This window comes from Carassius gibelio, chromosome A24 (genome assembly GCF_023724105.1).
Source record: "Carassius gibelio isolate Cgi1373 ecotype wild population from Czech Republic chromosome A24, carGib1.2-hapl.c, whole genome shotgun sequence".
NCBI lineage: Eukaryota > Metazoa > Chordata > Actinopteri > Cypriniformes > Cyprinidae > Carassius > Carassius gibelio.
Genome location: NC_068394.1, coordinates 39785 through 64784, shown reverse-complemented (window position 1 = coordinate 64784; position 25000 = coordinate 39785). Strand labels below are relative to the sequence as shown.

Below are 25000 nucleotides of genomic sequence, written 5' to 3'. Positions count from 1 at the left end.
AGCACATTTTTATTGTGTGCAGGTCATTAAGTAATTTGTTTCATTATATATAACCAATTCAGGCAGATATTTTTTCCCTTGATCTGTTAAGTACATCTTGCTCTGTTTCTTTCTAAGGGTGATTTCCCTGGTTCCTTGGAAACCTTAAATGGCCCACCTGCATGGTCCAGTCACAGTTTTAACTGACACCTGAGAAACAAGGTGTGTGTGGTGTTTTTGTGACATATTCAGGACACAACTTTGTATAATGACATGGGTATTACACAGGTATTACAAGGAGAGGGTGACTTATGAGGACATTACCCATGTCCCCATTTTTCCAAACGCTTATATATCATAGAGAATGAGATTTTTTGAGAAAGTTAAAATGCACAAAGTTTCCTGTGAGGGTTAGGGTTAGGTGTAGGGTTGGTGTAAGGTGATAGAATATACAGTTTGTACAGTATAAAAACCATTACACCTATGGGATGTCTTCCCTTTTCACAAAAAACAAACGTGTGTGTGTGTGTGTGTGAGAGAGAGAGAGAGAGAGAGAGATGCTATGATGGTCCCCATCAGGTTAGTCTGGAACTGACACCCAGAGACTCATGGATCGAAGGCTCAAAACTCCAGCAGTGATCCATCACTCTTATCCCATCACAATCCCAGCTAAACCAGTCAAGCTGCTGATAATCTCTCACCATCCCAATGAATAATGTTACCGCTGTGTGTGTATGTGTGTATGATCATTAGTATCAGCCCAGAGGCGTTGACAGCTTCCTGAGGGTATGCTGTGACACACTCACACAGACTGTCTCTTCATCCAGTCTCCAGAATCTCTTCTGACAGCTCTTACTGGGAACAGATCTTCAGTCTCTACAGGGAATCAGGAGCTGTGTATGAAGAAAGGGAGAGAATGAAGACTTATCAAAGTGTTTTCTGAATCCACTTCCACTGCCATCCACATAAGTGTGACCTGCACTTCTCCTAGACAAAACAGAGAGGGAAGGAAAAAGAACAGGGAACAAAAAGAAAAGGCTGAAGTCATATTAATCAGTGTCATTTTACATATAAAACACCTGTCAGTCATCTATTATCCTACCTGGGGGTGGGGCCAGGGATTGACCCCTTCAGTGTATGTGTGTGTGTGTGTGTGTCTGCACACACTCTACTGCTGTTTTAGGACATGGAAAATAACCAGACGGAAGTGGTCTGGGACAAGCGCTACATTGGTCTCATGAGAATACGGTGTGTGTGGTGCAAAAGAGCTGGAACAGTTATGTGTAAAACCTATGATTTTAGATTTTAGATTGTCTCTGTTCTAGAAGTAAGTTGGTGTGCATGTACTTAGCTTGGAGTCTTAAAACTTTTTCAGACCAGGACTCCTTAGTGGATAGAGAAACGGAGCAGAGACCCGAATTACATATTTTATAAAACAAAAAACAAAAGTTGCCTTTTTAGGCCTGGTACTATAATAACATGTATGAAGTAAAAAAAATTGTTAAATAAATTGTTAAATAAATAAAATATGTTTTTATTCTAAAGATGTAAAAGGTCTGTGTGCTATCTATAGGGTAATTTATAGTATTTCATTAGATTTAATTAAAAACTTAAGTTTAAGATAAGTCCTAAGATGGCTAAGTAACCATGTGTGTATGATTGTGTGTGTGAATTGTGTTACTTTGTTGCCCACTTCAAAGACACAGAGGATTATGGGTGAAAGGATTTAACTTCATGATGGTTTGACCCTGAGGGAGAGATAAAGGAGGAGAGAAAAACTAAGAGAGTGAAATAGAGAGACTATGGATACTATTCAGTTTGAGAAACTTGTGGAATGTGTGCAGACCCTAATCACAGGTTCAGAGGGGAAGTTTTGTGAATGTCAGAGGAGAGTATATAAAGAAAACAGAATCATGATAAACAAAACTCTTAAACCAGGGCTGAGATTAGGAGCGTGTAATTTTCACCCTCTGAATGATGGTGTGCCTTCAGCCTAAATTAGCACATATAACTGTCAGCTGGGTGAGCTATGACACCCTCAGTCCCAAAACATTAAGCCATTTGCTGTGGTTCTAGCCTACCGGCCAATCAGTTTTGAGTATTATGTTCGGAGCCGAGTAGGTGACAGTGCAATGTCGCCGTGGTGATAATCACCCTCTTATTTCTGGAATTTGTTTTATGTCATGTTGCCGTGTCGACCGCAGTCATGGTGATTAGCTACGAGTCACCTCAAGAAACACTGACCCAGAATCCATCACTGGCACAGGGACATCAGTCCATCTCATACACACACACTGCCATCCTGACCTCGCACATTTACTGTCCATAGACGGGACAGTCATTATGATGTTTTTTTTCAAACACACAAGGTTTATGGGTGTGTCTTTGAGTTTGGGCACTTTTGTCCTAGGGATTGCTTTTAATTATTTATCTTCTCTTTTTTTTCCCTAAACAATATTATAATTTTCATTTATATTGCTGTCATTTCCATCACAAAATTTCATGTAACACAATACATTATTTGAGATGTGATGCAAATGACCCTGGCATTTTCATTATATTTAGAAAGAAGGAAAGAATTCAAGTGATGCATAAGTTGCATAATAAATGTTGAGTGGACAAATTAAATAAACTAGTGAAATGCGAAGAGTGTATTTTAAGAGATTTTATTTTTTTATGAAGTCCAATGAAATGATGTCACTTTCTGCATTACATAAGAGAAAAGTGCTCACAGTAAGAACTAGTCCCTTAACAAGCAGTGAATGTGTAAGTGTGATGAATCAGCTGTTTTTGACGTCACCTGGTCCTGCTGGCGTAATGCTCATTTGTTGAAGTCGTGGGATGTTGCGGTGGGGGACAAGAGTTTGCAACTTTCTGAACTCCAGAGTGTGTCTGTGTCCTCTATTCAACTTTAATTATAGATACACCCTTCATTTATTGGCAAGCGTATTTAAATTACATCTTCTGTTATTTTACAGGGGTACTTTCTGATTAAACCACAGTAAAAGCACACCACTCAATGGCCTCTTTTACACAGCTGATCCTACAAACTCTACACCAGGAACAACACATTAATAGTACGTTGTATGTGTCCACACACACCTATTCTAACACACACATCTGTAGTCTCTGAGTACAGTATCAGAGTACCTCTTGAACTCAAGGGGTTTAAAGTGTTTAATAGACTTTAAAGATTATACAGCAACACACACGTCAAATAACCAGTGTTACCATGGTAATCAGAAAACCACACTGGGGTTAAGGAGCACTATTATCTGGGACACAGAGAGAGACAGAGAACAGCAAAAGAGAGAATAGATCTTTTTTTGCCATTTAAGTCCTTAACCCTTCAGAAGTGTTTGCACAGAGCCCCGCGACCATGGATCCTTGCCTTGTGTGTGTGTGTGTTTGTGTGTGTGTGTTTGGCATTGGTATTATGGTATCATACAAAATATTCCAACTATCCTTTGAATAGTGAAGCATTATATAATTTGTAAAATATTGATCCTAAATAGATTTGCTTACATCTTCACAAGGGGGGTGGGGGGGGGCTGTGTGCAACGGCATTTCTAAGTGGTTACTAGAGTGTTGTGGAAGGTTTTTATAGAATTGCAAGCAAGTTTCTTTTGGATGGTTTTCTTTTAGATGGTTTCTTGAGTGTTTTGTGAGTCTGCCTGGGTGTTGCTACTGTATGCAGTTACTAAAGTGTTTGGAGCGTTATGAATTAGCCAAGGTTCTCTCCGTAGGGCTCTCATGTACAGTACATTTTTAACCTCCTTCTCTCCTGTCTTGCTTTACTCTTTTTTTTGTCTAAAGTTCATTCTATCTATCATTCTGACAGAGAGCCTGTGTGAGAGAGCTTTGTACTTGTGTGTATTATTCTAAATGGACTGAGGGCTTGTGGCTGACCTGGGAGATCACACACACACACACACACACACACATGCTGAAACTTGCTGTTTCAATTCTGTTAGGGCTAAGAGCAACCAAATTAATTCTTAGTGTCTGGCTTTGTTGTGTGTATACAAAGTTTTATCTCGGTGAGTGTAGTAGTTGATCTAAAACCAGAGAGTTTGGAGTAGTTGTATGTTCACATATATGTGCCTGAGAGAGAGCGAGCGAGCGAGAGAGAGAGAGAGCCACAGAGGGGAGAGTAACTCATGTTATTGTGCCAGCGTGCCCTTGTTGGACCTATAAAGCCTGAAACACAGAAGAAAAGTCAGCAAGTTGGGTGTTTCTTCTCAGTACAAAGACTGACCGAAGAATGAAAGTTCTCTTCTCTCTATTTTTCTTCTGTCTGTCCTAAAGAAGAACATCTTTTGGTTATCTGCAGTTTCTTAAAGGGATAATTCACCCGAACACAAAACATCGTGTACTCGCACTGTCATTTCAAACCACATGGCATTCTTTCTTTCTCAAAATCCAAAAGCTGAAATTTTGAGTAATGTGCTGGACACTTTTTACAAGCAATTACTCTGCAATACTGGAGCTTTCTAACTAAGTATCATGAAAGTAGTTCATCCAGCTTGTGCTCTATATTCCAAGTGCTCTGAGACCATACAATAATTTAATGAGAGAACAGACTAGAATTCATTAAAAGTCACTGAAAGTCATCAATTCACAAAATCATCTGAACGAATCAGCCATGTAGACTAGTTTTGTAGACAGAGTCATCTGATTCAGTGAAAAGATCTGATTCAGAAGAACAATAAATAAATCTGGGATCTCTACTTTTCTCGTGAACTCTCATGAGGTTGTACAGATTTTGAACAGCACGAGTGTGAAATATTGATGGCAGAAATTATGTTTTGTGTGAACTATCCCTTTATTTCCCCCTGCATGTGAGCAAAGGCTTTTCCTCATGCGCTTCAATCTTTCTTTTCTCTATCGCTCGCTTACTGGAGGTTCTGACAGTTGGTCTCAGTCCAGACGAGCCGCTCAAGCAGAACAATCGACTCCTTTCTCCCTTTTCTCTTTCACTCTGTCTCAATCGTTCTCTCTCTCTTCAGGATCTCGCTCAGACTTGAGCGTCATGAACTGAGAGGTTCATGACACAGTTACATCCCTCTCTTTTCTTTCTTTCTTTCACTCTCTCTTGTTTTGTCTGGTGTTGTCATTGTGGTCTTAAGGTTAATTATAGTTAGTTTTTTTTGGATTTAGCAGTATTTAGTCTGGTTTTAAGGTCTGGTTCCTGTGGAAGAGTCTTCATCTGTGTGTGTTTGTGTGTGTGTGTGTGAGCGTGTCCTGCTCCAGCCTTGGCTGTAATGATGATGTATGATTTGCTGCATTGGCACAGTCTCTTTGTTTAAAGAGATGTGAAGGGCGCTGGGATGCACTTTTCTGCTGTATTCTTGTATACAGTAAATCTCTCAGAATGGGGTGTGAAACTTGCTGGATGAACTTGAATGTGTGTGTTACTCTCTCACACATACAGTCTTGCAGTAGCTCATATTAACTGTGTTTATGGTAAATTAGCACAGCTAATCAGTGTGGCAGCGCTACAGACAGGGGGACTGTGTGTGTGTGTGTGTGTGTTTTATGAGACTTCTGCTGTATGCCTGTGTGAATAGTTCTATTATTCACAGCATTAGAAACAGAATGAGAGGAAGTAAGAACAAAGAACTTTTATATTTGGATTAGGAAGCTGTTTAAATGAAATACAAAAATCAACACACTGGAGGATAGTCTAGTTTTTACACCGAGCTTAATTATATTTTTTTTGTCTAACTTTAAATTAAGCCTAACACCCACATTGGTGGGGGTGGGGGGGGGGGGGGGGGGGGTTGGGGCTGGGGGTAATTAAACACAATCTCTCTTGTTCTAAAATATACAACATTTTTCTGAGGACATTATGGCCAAGTGAACTCACACACTTGTGCAGTTGTAATTATAAGCATGTGCATATATATATATATATATATATATATATATATATATATATATATATATATATATATATATATATATACATTTCATTTATATATAGCATATAGTCTATACTATACAAAAATATATATACAATTTAATTAATTTTTTTGTATTTCCCTGAAAAAGCTATTTCACATAATAGTTTTACATACAAACAAAAGAATGATGTTGTTGGTCTGAAATGAGAGCAGGAATTGCAGGAAGAGTTCTGAGTGAGTGGATCTTGGCTTTCAGTTTGGGCATGCAGTGAACCTGGACCAGAACCATAAAAAGACCAAATGAGAGGCTCAACATGAGCGATTGCTTTGACATCCAGTTCTGCGTGAGCGAGCGTATATATGTACTGTATGTGTGTGTGTAATATGAGATCAGATTTCTCCCTTCTTATCTTAGACAGGACAGTAGCTTTAGACCATCTGCTACTGAAATAAAAGCATGTGAGTGTGCGCGCCTGCATATCTGAAATATCATGGCTATTATCGGACTGGTGTGTTGTAGGAGTGGGTGAGCAAGGGGTCAGCAAGGACTGAATAGTGGCTATGAAAAAGAGATGAAAATCTAACACTTTTTTTTGTTCTGGTGTCCAGCTTTCACTGTAGAGTGGAAACTCCACATCCACAGCATCACTGTATCATCAACAGCTACCGCGAAAACCAGCATCCCATTCGACCATCTGTGTGGCAGCTGTCTGCAGTTTAAAACTGACGAGAGGTTCTGGTGTTCCTCAGAAGATGATGACCATGATGATGATGATGTGCAGCTCGCTGGTCCTGCTCGGGCTTATTGGTGTCAGTTCTTCATCCAGTGGAAGTTCACCTTCCTCTCCCCGGATGAAGCTTTCTTATAAAGGTGATGGCTTGTATCACATGTACGTACTTGTATCTGCATACATGTGTTAAGGTTTCTGTGTTTAACTCTTTGTGTTTTCATGTTTTTTTTTTCCAGACCTCCAGCAGTTTAACGGCATTAAGCGCTTTGACTTGGAGCGTTCGTGTTGTTTTAGAGCTCTCCTATTGGACGAGGAGAGGGGGCGACTATTTGTTGGAGCTCGTAATTTTCTGTTATCTCTCAGTCTCGACAACATCAGTAAACAGGAACAGAAGGTACAGCACACTCCTTACTCCTTACTCCATCCAAAATGTAAGTGTGAATGGAAACATTCTTCCCTTCTGTACTGTGTGTCTCTTTTTAATGTCAGCTAATTAAGTTTTAAACAAAGGTGTAACCCTGTCAATCATAACTCACTGATATATAGCATAAGCATCTGGGGACCGTTTCACAAAAATATTCCTCGGAAGAAAAATTAAGTTTGTAAGAATTGTATTAAATGCAATTCTTGAAAAATTCTTCAGATATTCACAAATATTTGAAGAATAAATTGACTTTGATTGTATTCTACACTGAGAAAGAGGTTTTACTCATTACAAACACCCTACGATCTAATTATGTATATAATAACATATATACATCATCATAACAATAATTGTTTTATTTCAATTCCTTATTTATTTTTTAATTTTTTGCTTTTCTGGAATGCAAAATATTCTTAGCTTTATTCTTAAATTGGTATAAGAAGAAAATAGGAGTAATTTTATTCTCAAGAATGTTTGCTTATTTAACTATGCATACATTTACTTTACTGAAGTAGTCTAGTGTTTATACCTGGAATTAACAAATGAAATGATTACAATGAAGTGATTGGATTTTTTATAACCCATTTTTGTGCTTCTCACATGTGATTAGATTGTGTGTGCATTTATGCTAGATATCCAGTCAGGAAGCTTTAGCATTTATTTTGTGTAAAATTAACTTTTTTAGTCTTTAAAGTCATGCCACATTATTTACAGTGGTCCAAGTCAACATGTGAATGACAGAATGATGGATTTTTATTTCTTTAGGAAGGAAAAAGAATGAATGATTAGTGAGAGTTGTCGGTCACTGTGTACTGGCTTTAGGCTCATGCAAGCACACACAGGTGTTAAGGGAAATATGTCTAGATGTGTGTGCATTTGTGTATCGCCCCTGGACATGTTTTAACTGTGTCTCTGATGGGGTTCAGCGGGAATGTCCCTCAAGCTACTGAACACGTCTATCCCTGCAAAGGTCTTAACCTTTAGCCAAAACTCTTCCTCTCTTCTGGACTCTTTCTCCCTCTCTCAGATCTACTGGCCAGCACCTGTTGATTGGAGAGAAGAATGCAACTGGGCAGGGAAAGACATCAATGTAAGTGTCTGCAATAATCAGATCTTGTGGTCACCAACACACCCGGTCTACACATCTATCACTACCATCTCTCCTATGATCTGCTTACACACAAACACACACTTAAGCTATTAGCACCGCTACCACAAACATCTCTGCCAAACGGCTCCAACATGAACAGACATAAATCAGCGTAGAGCCAAGGTTTTCAATCAGGGGTCTGTGGGGTCTATGAAAATACTAAAAAAAAAAAAAAAAAAAAAGATTTGCAAAACTTATAGAATGTTTTTTTTTTTTTCAAAGTTTCATAATATTGTTGGACATTTGCTTATCTGATAAGCATTATATATTGTAATAATAGTTTTAGTTAGTTTTCTGATGAACGTTGTAATAAGGTGTTACTGATTAAAATTGGATGTTTTTATATTTAGTGAGGGTCCATAGGTTTGTTAAGAGTCTAGGTCTATAAAGGTTAAAAACTCCTGACTGAGTGATTTAGAATAGAATAGATGTATAATTAAGAATTACAGAAATATAAAATTAGAATTAAAAATATATTTAAGAATATTTTGATTCAACAAAGATCCTTTAAATTGATCAACTTGTTTGTGAAGAGGTCATAATTCATGTTTTTAGTGTGTGTGTGTGTGTGTGTTATCTGGGGTGTTAAGCGGATATGTGTGGGATGTTTTTGGACACGGTGTCTGTCTGAATGTCTCTTTATTGTGAAGGCTGTGTAAAGTTGTGTAACTTCAAAATGTGTGTGTGTTGGGCTTCCTTCTGCTGTGGGTAACTGACTGATGTCAGCTGACAATGAGAACTGACACAAACACAGACTTTGTTGAGTGCGCTGACCTGTGAGTTGACCCTCATTACATGTAGGTGTGTACAGGACGACAGGGACAGAACCAGACCTCCATGAATAAAGACTTAAGATTTTCCCTGGGATTCTCCCGCTGACCTTTCACTTTCTCAAGCTTCTCTCCTTTGTTCTGTCTCTCAGTCTAAACTCCTGACTTCTCACTCAGTATTGCTTTCAGTTTACTCACTTCTCTGCATCTCTGTCTTTCAGTGTCTTTATGTCCTACTTCTTTCTCAGTACTGTTTCAGTCTATGGCACACAACCACAGCTCAAAGTGCCCACATCTGTTAAGCTCCGAAATGAAAAAATACCAAGCTGTAGATGCTGATGTTCTCTGACTACATGTGGTCAATCACACAGGGATCCAGTGATCAGTTTTATCACACTCTTGATAAAAGGTCAAAGTTGAACGTTCACCACGAATTCACACACACATACTGTTTATGGCTTATTCCTACTGAGAGACAATGTTCATTTTAAAGCTCTGTCTCTTTCTTTCCCTCGCATTCTTTCTTTTTTCTTTGTCTCGTGGGCTCACTTCAAAGAGCCCATCAGCACACACACACACACACACACACACACACACACACACACACACACACACACACACACACACACACACACACACACTCACACACACACACACACACACACACACACACACACACACACACACACACCTAACACATCCTTCCCTTATTGAGGGCTGTAAAGCTCTTGAAACAGAAGCCCTAGTGTGTGTGTACACAAGAGGTATAGAGAACGGGAAAGACCCTTTTCTGTATAAACACAGTTTGTCAGTAACTTAATTGGTGTTCGATGATTCTATCCCGCCACCCCCACCGTACAACACACACACACTCTTCAGAGGGTGTGTTAAGCTCAAAGAGAGACCTTTGTTCTCCCCAAGCCGTGTATGTGTGTGTCTGTGTGAGTTTGTGTGCGGGGTTTAAGCAGGGCAGGAGGGCACATGTCAATCACATCTTTCTGTAAAGGTAGTGGAGAGGTTACACAAAACACAAACAACACACACATATTTTAATCTTGCATGATTATGCTGCCTGCTTAGATGCCTTGTTTTTGCCATATTCCATAAATGCATTACAACGATGAGTAAATTCTGCTGTCTATTCTCGTTTCATCTCATCTTGTCTCTTCACTAGCTCTCTCGTCTGATCTCTTCTTTGTTGCTGTCTTTCATATTCAAATTCAACTGAGCTCTATGGTTATCTCTGATTTGTATTCCCTTCTCTGGTTATGTCCTTGTCTCCTCTCGTCTATTCACATCTCATGTCCCTCCTTTTCGTCTAATTTTGGCCCTTTTCTCCTCTTCCATATTCCTCTCTTTTGCTCTCTGTGCTCCGTCCCTGCATCTTCTCCCACTACCCTGAAATCTGGATGTTCCCGCTCCCTCATGTTGTCGTAGTGATTCCAGGCACGGGAATTCCGTGGAAATTGGGCATGCTCCAGCGAGCACATTCACAAAGGAAATGAGAAACAGAGAGATTATTTGTGTCCATGAGTGTCAGTTGAACTGTCAACGTGTCTTTGTTTTTATGTGTGCAAGTGATTACAGAGAGTCCTGGAATTAAAGCGAGCTCATGTCAGGCTGTTGTCAAGGATATGTAACAAATGAAGTTTCGTTTCTGATCCGCCCCATACGTGGTCTCTTAAGAGAAAGATATGTGTGTGTGTGTTTGTGTCTGTCTTTGACTCTGAGCTACTAATATTCAGTGTAGATGTTGACAGTTTCCCTGTCTGACAGATGAACTAGTGAAAGTATGTAAAATATGTCCTTCATCAAATTGATTTGTGCGTGTATGTTTTGCAGACGGACTGCGTAAACTATGTGAAAGTGCTACACCACTACAATCGGACACACTTGTACGCCTGTGGGACAGGGGCTTTCCACCCCTCCTGTGCTTATGTGGAGGTGGGACAGAAGATAGAGGTAAGTGTGTGAGCATCTGGATGCATGTGTGTGTGTGGAACACAGCCCCAGTTTGACTTTCAGTTGGCCAGATGCACTGCTTCGTTTTCCTCTATCTCTATAGGATCATGTGTTTAAAATCGACCCCTCTATGGTCGAAGATGGAAAAGGAAAGAGTCCATACGACCCACGCCACACATCGGCATCTGTTCTAATTGGTTAGCTGCCACTGTTCAACTCTCTGTCTTATATTTAGATGCTGTTACGTCATGTCTAAACAGTAGCCATTTCTACATCATCATATAGGTGATGAGCTTTATGCCGGTGTGGCCACTGATTTAATGGGACGGGACTTTACTATCTTTCGAAGCATGGGACAAAGGCCCTCCATACGAACAGAACCGCATGATTCTCGCTGGCTCAATGGTGCGTATATGCAGGAGAGGTTATCTTAGACAAATTATTTATGTATTTATTTTGCATAAAGTCAAAAATCAGGGTGATACAAAATGAAAATTCTTGAAAAGAAAACATTTGATTTTATATCTTAATCTTCCATTATAATTTACTATATAGTTTTTTTTTTTGTATAATAACAATGAAGCCTATGATAATGCTGTTTTTCAGAGCCCAAGTTTATAGCAGCAGTTGGTGTTCCAGAGAGCGAGAATCCTGATGATGATAAAGTCTTCTTCTTCTTCAGAGAAACGGCTGTAGAAGCTCAGGGATTTGGGAAGGTTACATATTCCCGGATTGGTCAGCTGTGCAGGGTTAGGAGCAGGATTTATCAGCGCTGTTTTATATGTTTTTATTCCTAATGGCCATTGGCTGCAATTGATTATTTTGACTTAAATTAATGTTTTTTTTTTTTTACAGAACGATATGGGAGGACAGCGCAGCCTAGTAAATAAGTGGACTACATTTCTAAAGGCTCGTCTGGTGTGTTCTGTACCAGGCAATGATGGCAGTGAAACACATTTTGATGAACTTAGTAAGAACTCTCTCTCTCACACACAGACTCTACTCTTAAATTATGCTGTTATAACTGACAATTGCATTTCATTGCCGTCTGACCTTTGTCTGGACCTTTAGGGGATGTGTTCCTGCTGCAGACCCGTGACCGAAAGAACCCGCTGATCTACACCGTCTTTACCACCTCAAGGTCAGAGTTCATCAAAGGGTGTGGTTTAAAGGCTTAGCTCGCCCCAAAAGGTTCAGTTCTGTCATCGTTTACTAATCCTCATGTCATTCCAAACCTGTAGAACTATATTTATTTTGTAGAACACAAAATTAAATATTTGACTGAATATATTCTTTTTTTCTCCAAAGTCATTGGGGTCCAGTATTATTTTGGACCCTAGTGACTTTCATATGAACAAAAGCAATTCTTCAAAATAGCTCTTTTTTTGTTCCACATAAGAAAGTAAGTCATATGAAAAAGCATAATTTTCACTTCAATTAAAACAGTTGCCAGGTAAATTGGGGATTTAAATAATAAGAAAAGAAAGGCCAACATACTTTATCTCCCTGTAGTGTAATGTGTGTGTGTTTGTGTCTTACAGTAGCGTATTTCAAGGTTCTGCGGTGTGTCTCTACACTATGAATGACATTCGCCGGGCATTTTTAGGACCTTTTGCCCATAAAGAGGGATCCAATTATCAATGGGTTCCATTCCAGGGTAAAGTGCCGTACCCTCGGCCAGGCATGGTGAGAACAGTGTGCTCGTATCTCACATTTAAACTATAGTTCAAAGGTTTTTTTTTCTTAATGAACGGTACTTTAAATAAATAGAAGCATCAATGCCATTTCAAAACATATTTTTTGGAATATACATTTGTTTTTGTGAATGTTAGAAAAGCATGAGTAGATGAAGATTAGTCATTAACTGTTCATAGGTTTGGACTTGCTGACATATGTAGACGGATTGTGTCTCCGGATTCTACACATATCTCTTTCTCTCTTCCTCAGTGTCCCAGTAAAACCTTTGGGAGTTTTGAGTCCACTAAAGGTTTCCCTGATAATGTAATCCAGTTTGCAAGGCACCATCCATTAATGTTTAATCCAGTCACTCCACTGGGAGGCCGGCCGCTGTTCCTGCGCACTGGAATCCCATACACCTTCACTCAGATTACTGTAGACCGGGTCAACGCAGCTGATGGACACTACGATGTAATGTTCATCGGCACAGGTAGAATATTGAGTATTGGCGAATACTCTCTAGACTAAACTATCTTTGCTGGTTGTGGCTTTGGTTAAAGTCTCTCTCCGTCTCTCTGCAGATATCGGCTCTGTGCTGAAGGTGATCTCTGTGCCCAAGGGAAGCTGGAGTAACACAGAGCTTCTGCTAGAGGAGCTTCAGCTCTTTAAGGTGAGATGATTTGTGTGTGGGTAAAATTGCAAACAGTTTTAAGTAAGTCTGTAGCAATTATGCTTCACTTTACATTTAAAGAAAATAGCCTAAAATAAAACATCTGTAAAACCAGCTCTTGTGTGCTTGTTGCAGGATTCTTCATCTATTATCAGCATGCAGATTTCCTCTAAACGGGTGAGAATCTGTCTTTGTTTTAAAAAAATATATACAGATCAGCTATTTTTAAACAACAGTATTACAGAAACACATGAAAGCAGCGCATTAGTGAATCACGTGATAATTTTGCTCTCTCTACAGCAACAGCTGTATGTTGGCTCGGACACAGGTGTTGTCCAGGTGCCTCTGCACCGCTGCAGTATGTACGGTAAAGCTTGTGCCGAGTGCTGTCTGGCTCGAGATCCATACTGTGCCTGGGATGGACACACTTGCACACGCTACCTGCCAAACACAAAACGGTACAGCCTCAGTCATGCTTGCCATCCAAGGCTTTATTCGTACACATGTATAGTGGAGTTTAAAATGTTGTGACCACATAGAAAACCTGGGTATTTTTATTACTGGTCTCTGACTGTTGTACCCAGCTGCATTTCACAGTCAAACCTGAAGAAGTATGTTATGCTAAGACTTTTTAACATGTTTGTGTATGTGTATTCATGTGTGTAGGAGGTTCCGGCGTCAGGATGTGAGGAATGGGGATCCTAATGCACTCTGCTCAGGAGGTAATGCTGCAGTACCTCTGTCAGCCTCTAAGAGGAGCCATTTCTCTGTTCTCACTACTGCGCAGTAATTCAGTCACAATGTGAATTTAAGCAGCGATTCTTAACTGGTGGGTCACACATCAGCACATGAGATTCAGAGATATAAAAAAAATCCACTACAATTCAAAACAATTGGAAAAGACGTTAAAATGATCAAAAGTGACAAAAATACTTTTAAATTGAAATTCTGTTTCAAATAAATGCTGTTATTTTTAAGTTTCCTTGTACAAGAGAATTCTGGCAAAAAACTAAATGCAAAAGCCAACATAGGGTCATCCGACATCATTTCATCCCCAAAAAAAGGTAAAAGAAACTACAACCCAGACTTTTTTAAAGTCCGCTTCAATTGCAAAAACAAATACAAGGTTGGTCACAGTGTCCATTTAATATTGGGATGTATAAATTAACTATAAAATAACATAAAAATAAAAACCGTCTTATTGCTATTGACAAGACTTTTAATATCAGTGCATATACACATTATATGAGGAACCAGATTGTCTAATGCCTTATCTAAATGTCTTCTACATTGGGATGTTTTGCAGACCATCAGAAGCAGCGTGTTCTGGAGAAGAGGCTGTATGCTGTGGATGGAAGCAGCTCCTTCCTGGAATGCATCCCGAAATCATTACAGGCCCAGATTACATGGACCTATCAGAGGCATCCGGAAACCTCCCGGGAGGAGGTGAGAGAGAGGAGAGAGCAGGCTGGGGCAGATACTGTATGTGGGGTTATTATGAGAAAGACAGATACAGACAGCATTGATAAGAGATGATAAATGTGTGTCTTTGTTTGATTTAATAACTTTCACTCTCTCTCCCCTATCAGTGCGGTTATATCTGATACTTGATGCATGTAGTGTGTGTGTGTGTGTGTAATTACAGGTTCGTTTAGATGAGCGGGTTTTGCTGACTGAGCGCGGCCTGTTGCTAAGGCGAGCCGTGCGTAGAGACAGCGGTGTGTATCAGTGTCACGCAATGGAACACGGTTTCACCCAGACCATCCTCGCGATCACGTTGGAGATTTTGCCTTTGGCTGGCTCCGCCCCTTCAGCTCCTATCCCTCGCAGCCCCACCCACACCCACGCCAATCACGGGCAGTCTACCAATCAAAAGCTGTGGTACAGGGACTTCATGCAGTTGGTGGATCACCCAAACTTAAACACGGTCGACCAGATCTGCGAGCAAGTTTGGTCACGCAAGCACAGCCTATCAGGGAAGAGCTCTCCAGATACAGCCAATAAGGCACCGGTTCATGACCCGCTGCACTCTAAAAAGTGGAAGCACCTGAAGGAAGTGAGGAAAGGGCGAAATCGCAGAACACATGATGGGAGACCTGCCCTCAGATCGCCGCGGAGCACGGGAGAGTAACAAGGGATGAGAGATGGACTGACGGAGCAAAAACCACTGGAAGTGGACAGATTCTCATACAGCATCTCTTTCATTGACTGTTTATCACCTGTTCCTCTTGTTACCCCTGTGATGACACTCCACTGCCTGTCTCTATTTACTCGATTGCCCTCATCTCAAGTCTGAAAACTCACTCTAGTGCCCCCACGACCCCAATCCCACTGCCGCCAGCATCTATTACTCCTGATTTTATTCAGAAAACCACGCTCCATCCAGTTCCTCTAAATACTAACACAAAGTCAAGGTCCTAAAATCCCAAATATCCCTTTGAATTGTAATTGGGAAAGCATTGTTCGGAAATTGAGGACCCAAAGACGTGCATGAACTATGTAAACACAGGCTCTTGTGGACACACATTGAGTAAATGCATGCATCCTCTTGTTTTCATCTGGTTGTTGTTCTGTATATTAGATTCTTCTGTCACTTTGGCCCTGAAACAGAGACCTCACAGACCCTTGACTCACCAGCAGATGAACACCATCACTCTTCTGTCACTGCTTGAAGACTTAAAACACAAGATTTCAAGCAAACAAAAGGAGAAGAAACTTTTGCAGATTTGTGATCTGGTAAGGTTGTAGCTACTGTAAGAGTGTTTAAGTAAATGTTTTTTTCATGTAACGGTAATTATATACCTTGAACGCCTAAAGAGTTCACTGAGCTTTACATTTCTGGCGGTTCTGTAAAGTAACAAAGGTGAACTATTTTGATTTACTAAGTTATGTTTCAGGTGTTCTGATTGTGTGTTGAATGAGACTGAGTTGGACACAACATTAATGTACAGGGGCATTATGGGTAGAATGGTCCGAGACCAGGTGAGGAAATATACAGAGAAACTATTTTAGATTAGACACTTTTAGGTAACTTATTTAAAACAAAAATCTGAAAAGTTATGCATATGTGTCATATACAGCTCTACCATATACAGTTTGTTAACCGTTGATAAAAATAAGCCTTCTGTGAGCATCATATACTGGAAGAGCACAGCTAATGTATTATGTTTGTGTTCTGTGTCGGTCTGAGGGCCCTCATCTGGTGTCTGTGGGTATTTATGGTTTCTGCTGTGATGGCGTTGAGATTGGCATTGTAAAATAATCAGTTCTGATTCATTTTTTAATGGATGTGAAAAGGTTTTGAGCGGAACTGGCGGACTATCATGTGGTAGTATTTATATCCATTTTCTAAGTTGTAGCCTACTTAATGGTTATTTTTTTGCATGACTTAAAACGTCTCGATGAGCGTTTTTTTTTTACACAGTGGGACGACCATGTTTTAAAACTACAAGATTATTGAGATTATCTGTTGTTTTCAACATATATTTATGGCCTGATAAGCTAATGTGTTGTGGTGGTTTGAGATAAAACTGACCTACATGTGTAATGTCCATTTTGATAGAGGAGAATATGAGAACATCCTTGTGTGTATATTTTGAAATAATTCCCTTTCTTTTGAATACATATTTAAAGACCTAACCTAACATAATTCTAAAGTAACTATTTGAGTCATTTAAAAGACTATTCAAACAACATTTCAAACTCATCTGATTTTCTTACTAGTATTTGTGACGCTTCTCATCTTTTGAGAGAGAGTGTAAGAAAAGAGCGTGGGTGTGTGTGTCTCAATGTAAGATAGGCTCTCTATGTGTTGTGTTATTAAATATTCAGATTTCTGTACATTGGGGGAAAGTGTGTTGCATTTTGTGGACGTCAACAAAAGGCCAAAGTTGACACGAACACTGTATTATTCTCTGTGGACTGTTGCATCAGACTGTAAATGATTAAAACAATAAAACATACAGTTACTTAGAATAACTCCTCAGTTTTATTTTTGATAGAGCAAAAGTAAGAATTTAAGAAAAAAATAATTATTATGCAGTAGCGCGATCTCACCACTCGAGCGCGCTGCTGTGCATGCTGTGTTTATACAAATAATCGTACCCTATGAAATATTCCGTTAAAAGCGTACAGATTTCATAAGGTACGATTATTTGTAAAAAAAAATAAAAAAAAATAAATAAAAAACAAAATAAAAATATAATTTAAAAAATAATTTATTTTAAAAAAAGTAGTAAACGAGTGAAGGAAATATATTGAGCATCACATTATTAGCCAAAAAAATAAAACAACGAGCAATAATTCTGAAATTCTTTGTTTATTTATATATTATTTGTATTATAATTTTAGTTGTATTATTGAATATGCTTATAAAGACAATATGACCACCTGCTACACATTTTCCATTCTGTCTGCTAACTGGTAATGTCTCTTTCTGTGACAGCTGTAATGATTGATGATGCCAATTACTGTTAATTAACTCTTTATTGGACTTTTAACCCCTCTGACTCTCATTAGAAGTGTTGACTTAAGAATACAGACTGACAGATCTTCTCACTGACTCACCTATAGATTCTTGCCCTTGTATTCATTCTGTTTCATTTCTGCCTTTCTTTCGCTCTCTCTCTCTCTCTCTCACTCTGACCTCAGACCAGACAGAGCAGGAGAGTTCAGAGAGGAGGCTGACAAAACAAACCCAAACCATGATGAGATGAGCGGAGAGAGATGAGTTTGTAGCTACATAGAAAAACACACCTCCCCGAACAATGAAAATGAGTTAAGAATTAATTGGGCTTCAGAAAATATTATATTTGTGGATTATTACAAGGGTTGTGGGAAAAGAAAGAATGTGTGTATGTGTGTTTACAGCTGAACTAAACTGTTTGTAATGAGGCCCCTTGACAGTGGTTGAGTGAACATAGTCTCTCCATTCTTACTTTGGCAGTCTGCATTATTCTGTAAATGACTGAATGTTTATTTTTACTCAGCTGTGCTGCTCAGTATAGTGTTATACAGGCCTGGACACACTGGTATGTCCGACTTGACCTTAATGGTGTTTGTCCATGTTTCTAAACAGGAATTGGGTGATTGGTGTGCGTCAGTGGTGATCAGTGATCCTGCAGCTGCTGTGATTTACTGTTTACAGCAGTCTTCACTTTCTCGAGTTCAGTGCACTTCAGATAGACGTGAGGCTGTGATGGCAGACTTCAGATGAGATGACTCTCTAAATGTAAAGGTTTTCATGCTGTTCAATTGAAAAATCCTAAATGAATTCACTTTATGAAAATTCACGACTGAGTCCTCTGTGGTGCTCTAAGCAGAACTTGCTACAATGTTGGAGTTCCCAGTATGTACTAAGCTAAGGAAATGTAAGGTGTTACTTTATGGCTTGGTTATTTAAGCTTGCTTCTGTTACAGTTATATGATGCAACCATATCCACCTGCTAACTACATCACATATACACATTAGAGCCTCATTTAGCTGGTGTTTCGGTTTGGATTTTTATAGCTCTTTTACTGTGCTCTGTTCTCCAGCAGGAATATATATATATATGTTCTTAATGTTGTGCCTCGTTCTGACTAATGACACTAACGTATGACCTCACTTGAATAGAGTCATTTATAAATTGACCACTGACAAATACCTTTTCAGTTCAGCATGATAAACCAGCAAATGTTGGAAAACATAAAAGAAACATCTGTAACGCTGAACGGTCACACCCAACCCCTGGGTGCCTCTAAGAGGGGTCGCTCTGAGCTGACCTACTCGCTGTCCAAGGACGCGATGTGAAAGACAAACCCATAAAACTCTCTGTAAAACGTTTTTATTTATGTATCACTGAACCAAACACAGGTCAGAGTTTTCTGCATGCAAGAATCCCTTTTAAATAACATAAATATATCAGACACACTAGCTAAAACAATGCATTGTGTCTATTTTATTTACAGAGAAAATGAGCTAAAATCAAAACTGATTTAAAGACAGTAAAAAAGAGGAATTGTGTTGTTGATGTTTTTGGAGGTGCAGAACTCATTTCAGATTATTGTTTTAATATTGTATTAAAAAAAACTAATGACACAAGCAGTTCAAATCAGAGCAGTGCTGCTGTACATTCACTAAAAGCAGTTTCAGTGCAACTGGTCTATGCAGTCAGTCACGTCAGGGCACTGAACAGAAAATTATAAGTGAGCTTGTTTCTTTTTCTCGATTTGCTCCAGCGGTTTGCACATTTTTCCCTGAAGTTCTGAATAGACACTGGAGAAAGTTTGCAGCCAAACGGTTGCTCTCCAGGAAAGATTTGTAGAAACAACTAAGTTTTTTAGAGAAAGCGGTATATTTTTTTCCAGACCTTTCTAAATATAAATAAACAAATGGTTCAAGTGATGCAGGAGTTTTTAGTCTAGGTGTACAAAGAAACAAGTGAACTAGAGTAAGTGAACAGTGAAACAGGACACAGATGTTCATATCAAGGCCACTGCAGCTGCTGAACAGCGTTTCAAAGAATAAATAGTAAAACATCAACTGTCTAATTTTACATTGGAGTTTGCTATATATTTAAAACGTGGAAATGCTTTATAATAAGGTTCAGTTTGGGAGTGATGTACAGTCAGGCGGTCGTTGTGGCAAAATTAGTTTTTCACCAAAGAAATAAACAAGTGTACATGACACAGCAGTTATATTGCAGTAATATAAAGTTCTCTGAGGTCATTTTCACTATGACTGAAAACTGACACACAACATGGCACCATTAGCGTTTCTGTGAAAAAAGAAAGCGAAAGTCTGTAGTGAAGTACTTAGGCTAGTTTTAGTTGCAGTGTTGCCATGGACGACAGAATGCTGTGATTGACCAATCAGAGTCGTGCATTCCAACGAGCCACATAATAACATGAACACTGAACAATTTTTTACAGCATTTATTAGTTTAGGTTAATGTTAATTTATAAATATATTATTGTTCATTGCTAATTCACATTCATAATAAATTAATGTGATTTTATACAATGTGAAAAAAACAAGCATGTAATAAAACATTTATAAAAAAAATTAAAAACCAAGATTGATAAATGCTGTAAAATTCATTGTTATTTCATGTTAGCTAATGCATTAATTTATAACTCATACCTTACTATAAAGTGTTACCAAAACTTTACATCACAAAAACTGAAAAGAAACGAACCCTGTACAAAGTTCTGAAGCTCATGATTGCAAAGTGTTTCTAGATGATTACGTTCTGTTGAAGTCTCAACGGTCGTCACCCTATGATTCAGTTACAAGACAATAGTCTAATTAGTCCAAACGTTTATTTCTTTACAGCTTAATGTACCGGCAAGCTGAGTTTTGTTGAATGCTGCCATAGTTCTCAGTTGAGGAAAAGTCTCTGAGTATTACACTCAGCTGTATCAGATCCAGATGTATCTTAAATGAATGTATGTTTCTTGGCACCTGTTATAGCAGGGGCAGCGCTCCAATCTACTAGTTCCATTTGTTCCAGTAAAAAGGTTTTGCAGCTGCTGTGTGAGATGTATAACATCGGCCATGGTCTACTGTGAGATGATGAGAGCCGGCTGCCGTGGTCACAGGAACTTTTGGAAAGGATGCTCAAGAATGCCCTAATTTAACACAGAGATATCTTGGATTGTTAGACACAAAGCCCATAATATTTTACATCACCACAAACCAAAACAAGTATGCTTATGTGTGTGTGTATGAGCGTATCTAAAAATCAAGTCCACTTTCTATTGGAAGTCTATATTGCTTCATGTGGCTCTGTATTTTACTCTTGCGAGTGGAGGTCCCGTGGAGAGCGGATTCGGGATTCTCCTGTGCTCTTTTGGACTCGTGCTCTCCGCACAGAGTCCTGCGCTTGCCGATATTTGTCCATCATGTTTTTGTGTTTGCGTCTCAGCTTCTCATTACACCAAACACGTTCACAGTACTGCTCCACCTGCGGCAGGTTTGAAGGACCAATCAGCTGCAAGACGTCCTTGAACCACGCCCTGGCCGGGCCACGATTGGTAGAGGCTGTGTTGGCAGGGCACGGCGACCATACTTTATATTTGCTGTTACGTGACAGGAGGTCCGAAAGGGTGTCGGTGTGTAAGACGTCCAACCAGAAGCGTGCGAGGGTTCGTGTGAATCCGTGTTCCCGAGATCGACACACATAGATGCCTTCGTCCTGACGGAGCACACGGCGGAACAACAAACCATCGTCTGTCTTAGTGATGCGTTCATCCAATACCACCTAAACAGAGGAAAAGAGAAAATAGTTTTCTGGAGTTTGATTTTAAAAAATCGGTCACTTTCTCAAATAAAACAAGCTTAAAATAATACATTTCATAATTAAACAAAATGGGATATTCCAACAAAGAGTGCAAACTTTACAACAACTGCTCCCAAGATTATTTTCAGTGTTCAGTGGACATCTTCCAAGTTTTCCAGCCAGAATGTATCCACATTTTAAACAGAACTGATATATTTTTAATAATTAAATCAACAAAACACCTCCTCCATGTAGTCATCTCTCTGGATGTGCCATGTGACCGTGGCCTGTGGCGATCGAGGGATGCACTCCAGGAAGGTGCTGTTGTTCTCAGTGCAGTAAACGACCCGTTCTTCAGTCAGCTCTAGGTCCTCCACTTCAGAGAGAAACATATGATGGTTCAAACTGACACTTGTACACAGTCACACAACACGGTTCACTGTAAGATCAGTCCAGGATTATAAGTGTGCACATACTGTATATATTCCGTTTTCATCACCAACATTCTAATCTTTGGCTTGCAATCACTCAAGCTCTCATCACTCACACCTCTTTTGTTCTTTCCTCTCATTCTCTCTTTTCTGTGATGAGCGATAAAGAGTGATCTACCAGTTCACCTATCACACTATCAGATCCTGTATTTCACACCGAACAGAGTTTGTCCCACTGGAGTGAGACTGCCATTCAAACCCTATTAATCTTTCTAACAGACGAGCTGAAAGGTGTAATGAAGTTTCTAATGCTAACGATTAAACAATTTGACTTCAAATCTCTGAAGGAATTGCTCTTCTCCTACACTTTCACACCAGTGAGCTCTTTGACATGTAAATTCAATTGAAATTCACAGAGGAGGCCGCTGGTGTATTGATATTCACGCAGCACGGCTGCACTCAGTTAAGAAGGTTGTCATTTCTTTCCTTCTTTCTTACCGCTGGGGTTTTGGTCCATGCACTGCAGTGCTGGGTTTGCATGTTTGATGTCCTGTCTTCGGTAACGTCGTTTTGTGTTTGGCAGGTAGCGTGTGCAGGTGTGTCCGTCCCAGGCACAGTATGGATCTCGAGCCAGGCAGCACTCGGCACAAGCTTTACCGTACATACTGCAGCGGTGCAGAGGCACCTGGACAACACCTGTCTGTGAACCCACAAACAGAGTTTGCTGGAAGAGAGAGAGAAAAACAACAACATTTTGGTTCCATTTTCCACAGAGATATTGCAGGTCAACCAAAAAACAATAATCTTCATTATTTAGTCAAACATCATATCATTCCAAACACTTTTACACAAAAGGAGATGCTTAGGAGAATGCCCTGGCTGCTATTAGCCTTGCTGCTGTCGCCTCTGGCTTGCTTAGTTGGGATCACTTCATCTACAGTGATATTGTTGACTTGATTGCAAATAAATGCACAGACACTATTTAACTGAACAGAGATGACATCACTGAATTCAATGATGAACTGCCTTTAACTATCATTTTGCATTATTGAGACACTGTTTTCCTAATGAATGTTGTTCAGTTGCTTTGACGCAATGTATTTTGTTTAAAGCGCTATATAAATAAAGGTGACTTGACTTGACATAAAAGTGAATGAGGACATGTGAATGTCAAGTTCTAAAAAGTGGTCAATCTGACCAAACTTTGTCATTGTTAAATACAAATTTAATAAAAACCAATCAACCAACACTGTCATACCTGGTGCAATTAGTATTGAGGAACTGTGTGTGTGTTTGAATGAGGAACTAAGTGTGAATCCCTTTTTTGAATTACATTCAAAAACATCATGAGTTTGGAATGATTTGTATGTAACTAAATTTAAATGATGACAATTTGTATTTTTGTGTGAGGTGATGCTTTAACTCATGTGGCTCCAGGACTGTCTATGAAGTAAGTGAACTGTCAGACGGTTTGGATAGAAAGAACCTGGTTCATGATTAATAACTTAGCAACTGGTTGTTTTGCATGAATGTTTTATTGCTTTGGAGTCAAAAAGCAAAGTCCCATTTCTCTGCACACAGTAAAAGCCTCCTTGGGAATTTTGTGGGAAATGATTTTTATGGTGCTGCTTCTGTTACTTAGCTTACATTAATTTGCTGGAACAATAAAGTGAGAGTGCATGAAGCATGAACTTACCCTTTTCACAGATATGTCCATGGAGGTTATGGGAGTGGGTACCTGCAGATAAATATCATGAGAAACAACACTTAAGGTATGCGTACATACACATATACACTAACGTTAAAACGTTTGGGGCCAGTAAGATTTTAAGAGAGTTTATAATGTTGCAAAAGAATGCTAATAAATGCTATTCGTTAGAAATTTTATCAAAAAATCTAAATTTCACAAAAAATAACTGTTAACAACTGTTTCAACATTAATAATAACAAGAAATATTTATTGAACGGGGTGAAGCTATAGAATAATGGCTGAAAATTCAATAAATGCACACATCATTACACATACACACATTTTTGAGCTCACAGACCTTGAACACTTGCATTTCCTCCAGAGTGATCTCTTCGTTGGTGAGAGAGTTACTGTTGCCAAGTACGATAACCTTTAGCACAGTCCCAATATCTGAAGAGGTCAAAGGTTACAGTTATTCAATCAGTCAGCCAGGGTTATAAACATACTTGAGTGTTAATTGAAGTGATGATAATCTGTCTTACCAGTGCCGATGAACATGACATCATAGTATCCGTCCTCGGCCTGTGTGCGGTCTACGGTGATGTGTGTGAGCCTGTATGGGGCGCCGGTGCGGAGCAGCAGTGGTTGCCGTTGTGATGGGTAAATGGGACGCCACATTAGTGGGTGTGTTCGAGCAAATTGCAGAACAGAATCTGGAAACTCCAGTGTGCTACGGAAGGCACGACCAGGCTGGGCCGTGATCTTACTAGGGCACACTCCTGGTCTCGGGTAAGGGACTCGTCCTTCGTAAGGTCCCCACTGATAGTCCGGCCTTTCTTTATGAGCAAATGGCCCATTAAATGCTTCACGGATATCAGCCATACTATACACACACACTGCATAGCCCTGAAACACATTACTAGAGAGAGAAAATATTCTGTTAAACTCACATACCACTTCTTCATGAAACAGTTCACACAAAAATAAACATTTGCTTAAAATGTACTCATTCTCAGGCAATCCAAGATTTCAGTTTGTTTAATTATCAGAACAGATCTGGAGAAATTTAGCATTACATCACTTGCTCACCAATGGATCATATGCAGTGAATGGGTGCCGTCAGAATGAGAGTTTAAACGGCTGATAAAAGCATCACACTAATCTGACGAAGAAACAAACCCATCTACATCTTGGATAGCCTGAGGGTGAGTACATTTTCAGCAAATTTTCATTTTTGGGTGAACTATTCTTTTAAAAATGACAAGGCATTGCAGGTTTAATTATACATTTTAAAATGCTTTACAATAGCATAATTAATGAATAGAGGAAAAAATGTAATAAAATTAAGA

At 39.3% G+C, this 25000-nt stretch overlaps 2 protein-coding genes across 2 annotated transcripts; one reads left to right on the top strand and one right to left on the bottom strand.

Moving 5' to 3' along the window:
- Positions 1-6481: 6481 nt before the first annotated feature.
- On the top strand, positions 6482-17247 carry LOC127946305 (semaphorin-3B-like). The gene is made up of 17 exons (XM_052542785.1): positions 6482-6756; positions 6853-7010; positions 8068-8130; positions 10803-10922; positions 11026-11119; positions 11208-11327; positions 11529-11671; positions 11778-11892; positions 11994-12063; positions 12464-12608; positions 12870-13089; positions 13181-13269; positions 13405-13446; positions 13570-13727; positions 13936-13991; positions 14576-14715; positions 14915-17247. Exons 1-17 carry the CDS (start codon positions 6639-6641, stop codon positions 15398-15400), a joined length of 2337 nt encoding a protein of 778 aa, XP_052398745.1. The 5' UTR covers positions 6482-6638; the 3' UTR covers positions 15401-17247.
- Positions 17248-19063: 1816 nt separating this feature from the next.
- Positions 19064-24581, bottom strand: LOC127946310 (semaphorin-3G). The gene is made up of 6 exons (XM_052542790.1): positions 24194-24581; positions 24010-24101; positions 23658-23699; positions 22460-22685; positions 21773-21906; positions 19064-21512 (listed from the first exon to the last, which is right to left on the bottom strand). Exons 1-6 carry the CDS (start codon positions 24531-24533, stop codon positions 21045-21047), a joined length of 1302 nt encoding a protein of 433 aa, XP_052398750.1. The 5' UTR covers positions 24534-24581; the 3' UTR covers positions 19064-21044.
- Positions 24582-25000: the final 419 nt, after the last annotated feature.

What these genes read in the sequence shown, in the direction of transcription:
- LOC127946305 (XM_052542785.1), top strand. Translation starts at nt 6,639, where the DNA reads ATGATGACCATGATGATGATGATGTGCAGCTCGCTGGTCCTGCTCGGG. An exon ending in AGGTGGGACAGAAGATAGAG is followed by an intron (nt 10,923 to 11,025) that starts GTAAGTGTGTGA and finishes CTATCTCTATAG; the next exon opens with GATCATGTGTTTAAAATCGA. An exon ending in CGTACCCTCGGCCAGGCATG is followed by an intron (nt 12,609 to 12,869) that starts GTGAGAACAGTG and finishes TCTCTTCCTCAG; the next exon opens with TGTCCCAGTAAAACCTTTGG.
- LOC127946310 (XM_052542790.1), bottom strand. Translation starts at nt 24,533, where the DNA reads ATGGCTGATATCCGTGAAGCATTTAATGGGCCATTTGCTCATAAAGAA. An exon ending in AGGAAATGCAAGTGTTCAAG is followed by an intron (nt 23,700 to 24,009) that starts GTCTGTGAGCTC and finishes ATTTATCTGCAG; the next exon opens with GTACCCACTCCCATAACCTC. An exon ending in CATGGACCAAAACCCCAGCG is followed by an intron (nt 21,907 to 22,459) that starts GTAAGAAAGAAG and finishes TTCTCTCTGAAG; the next exon opens with TGGAGGACCTAGAGCTGACT.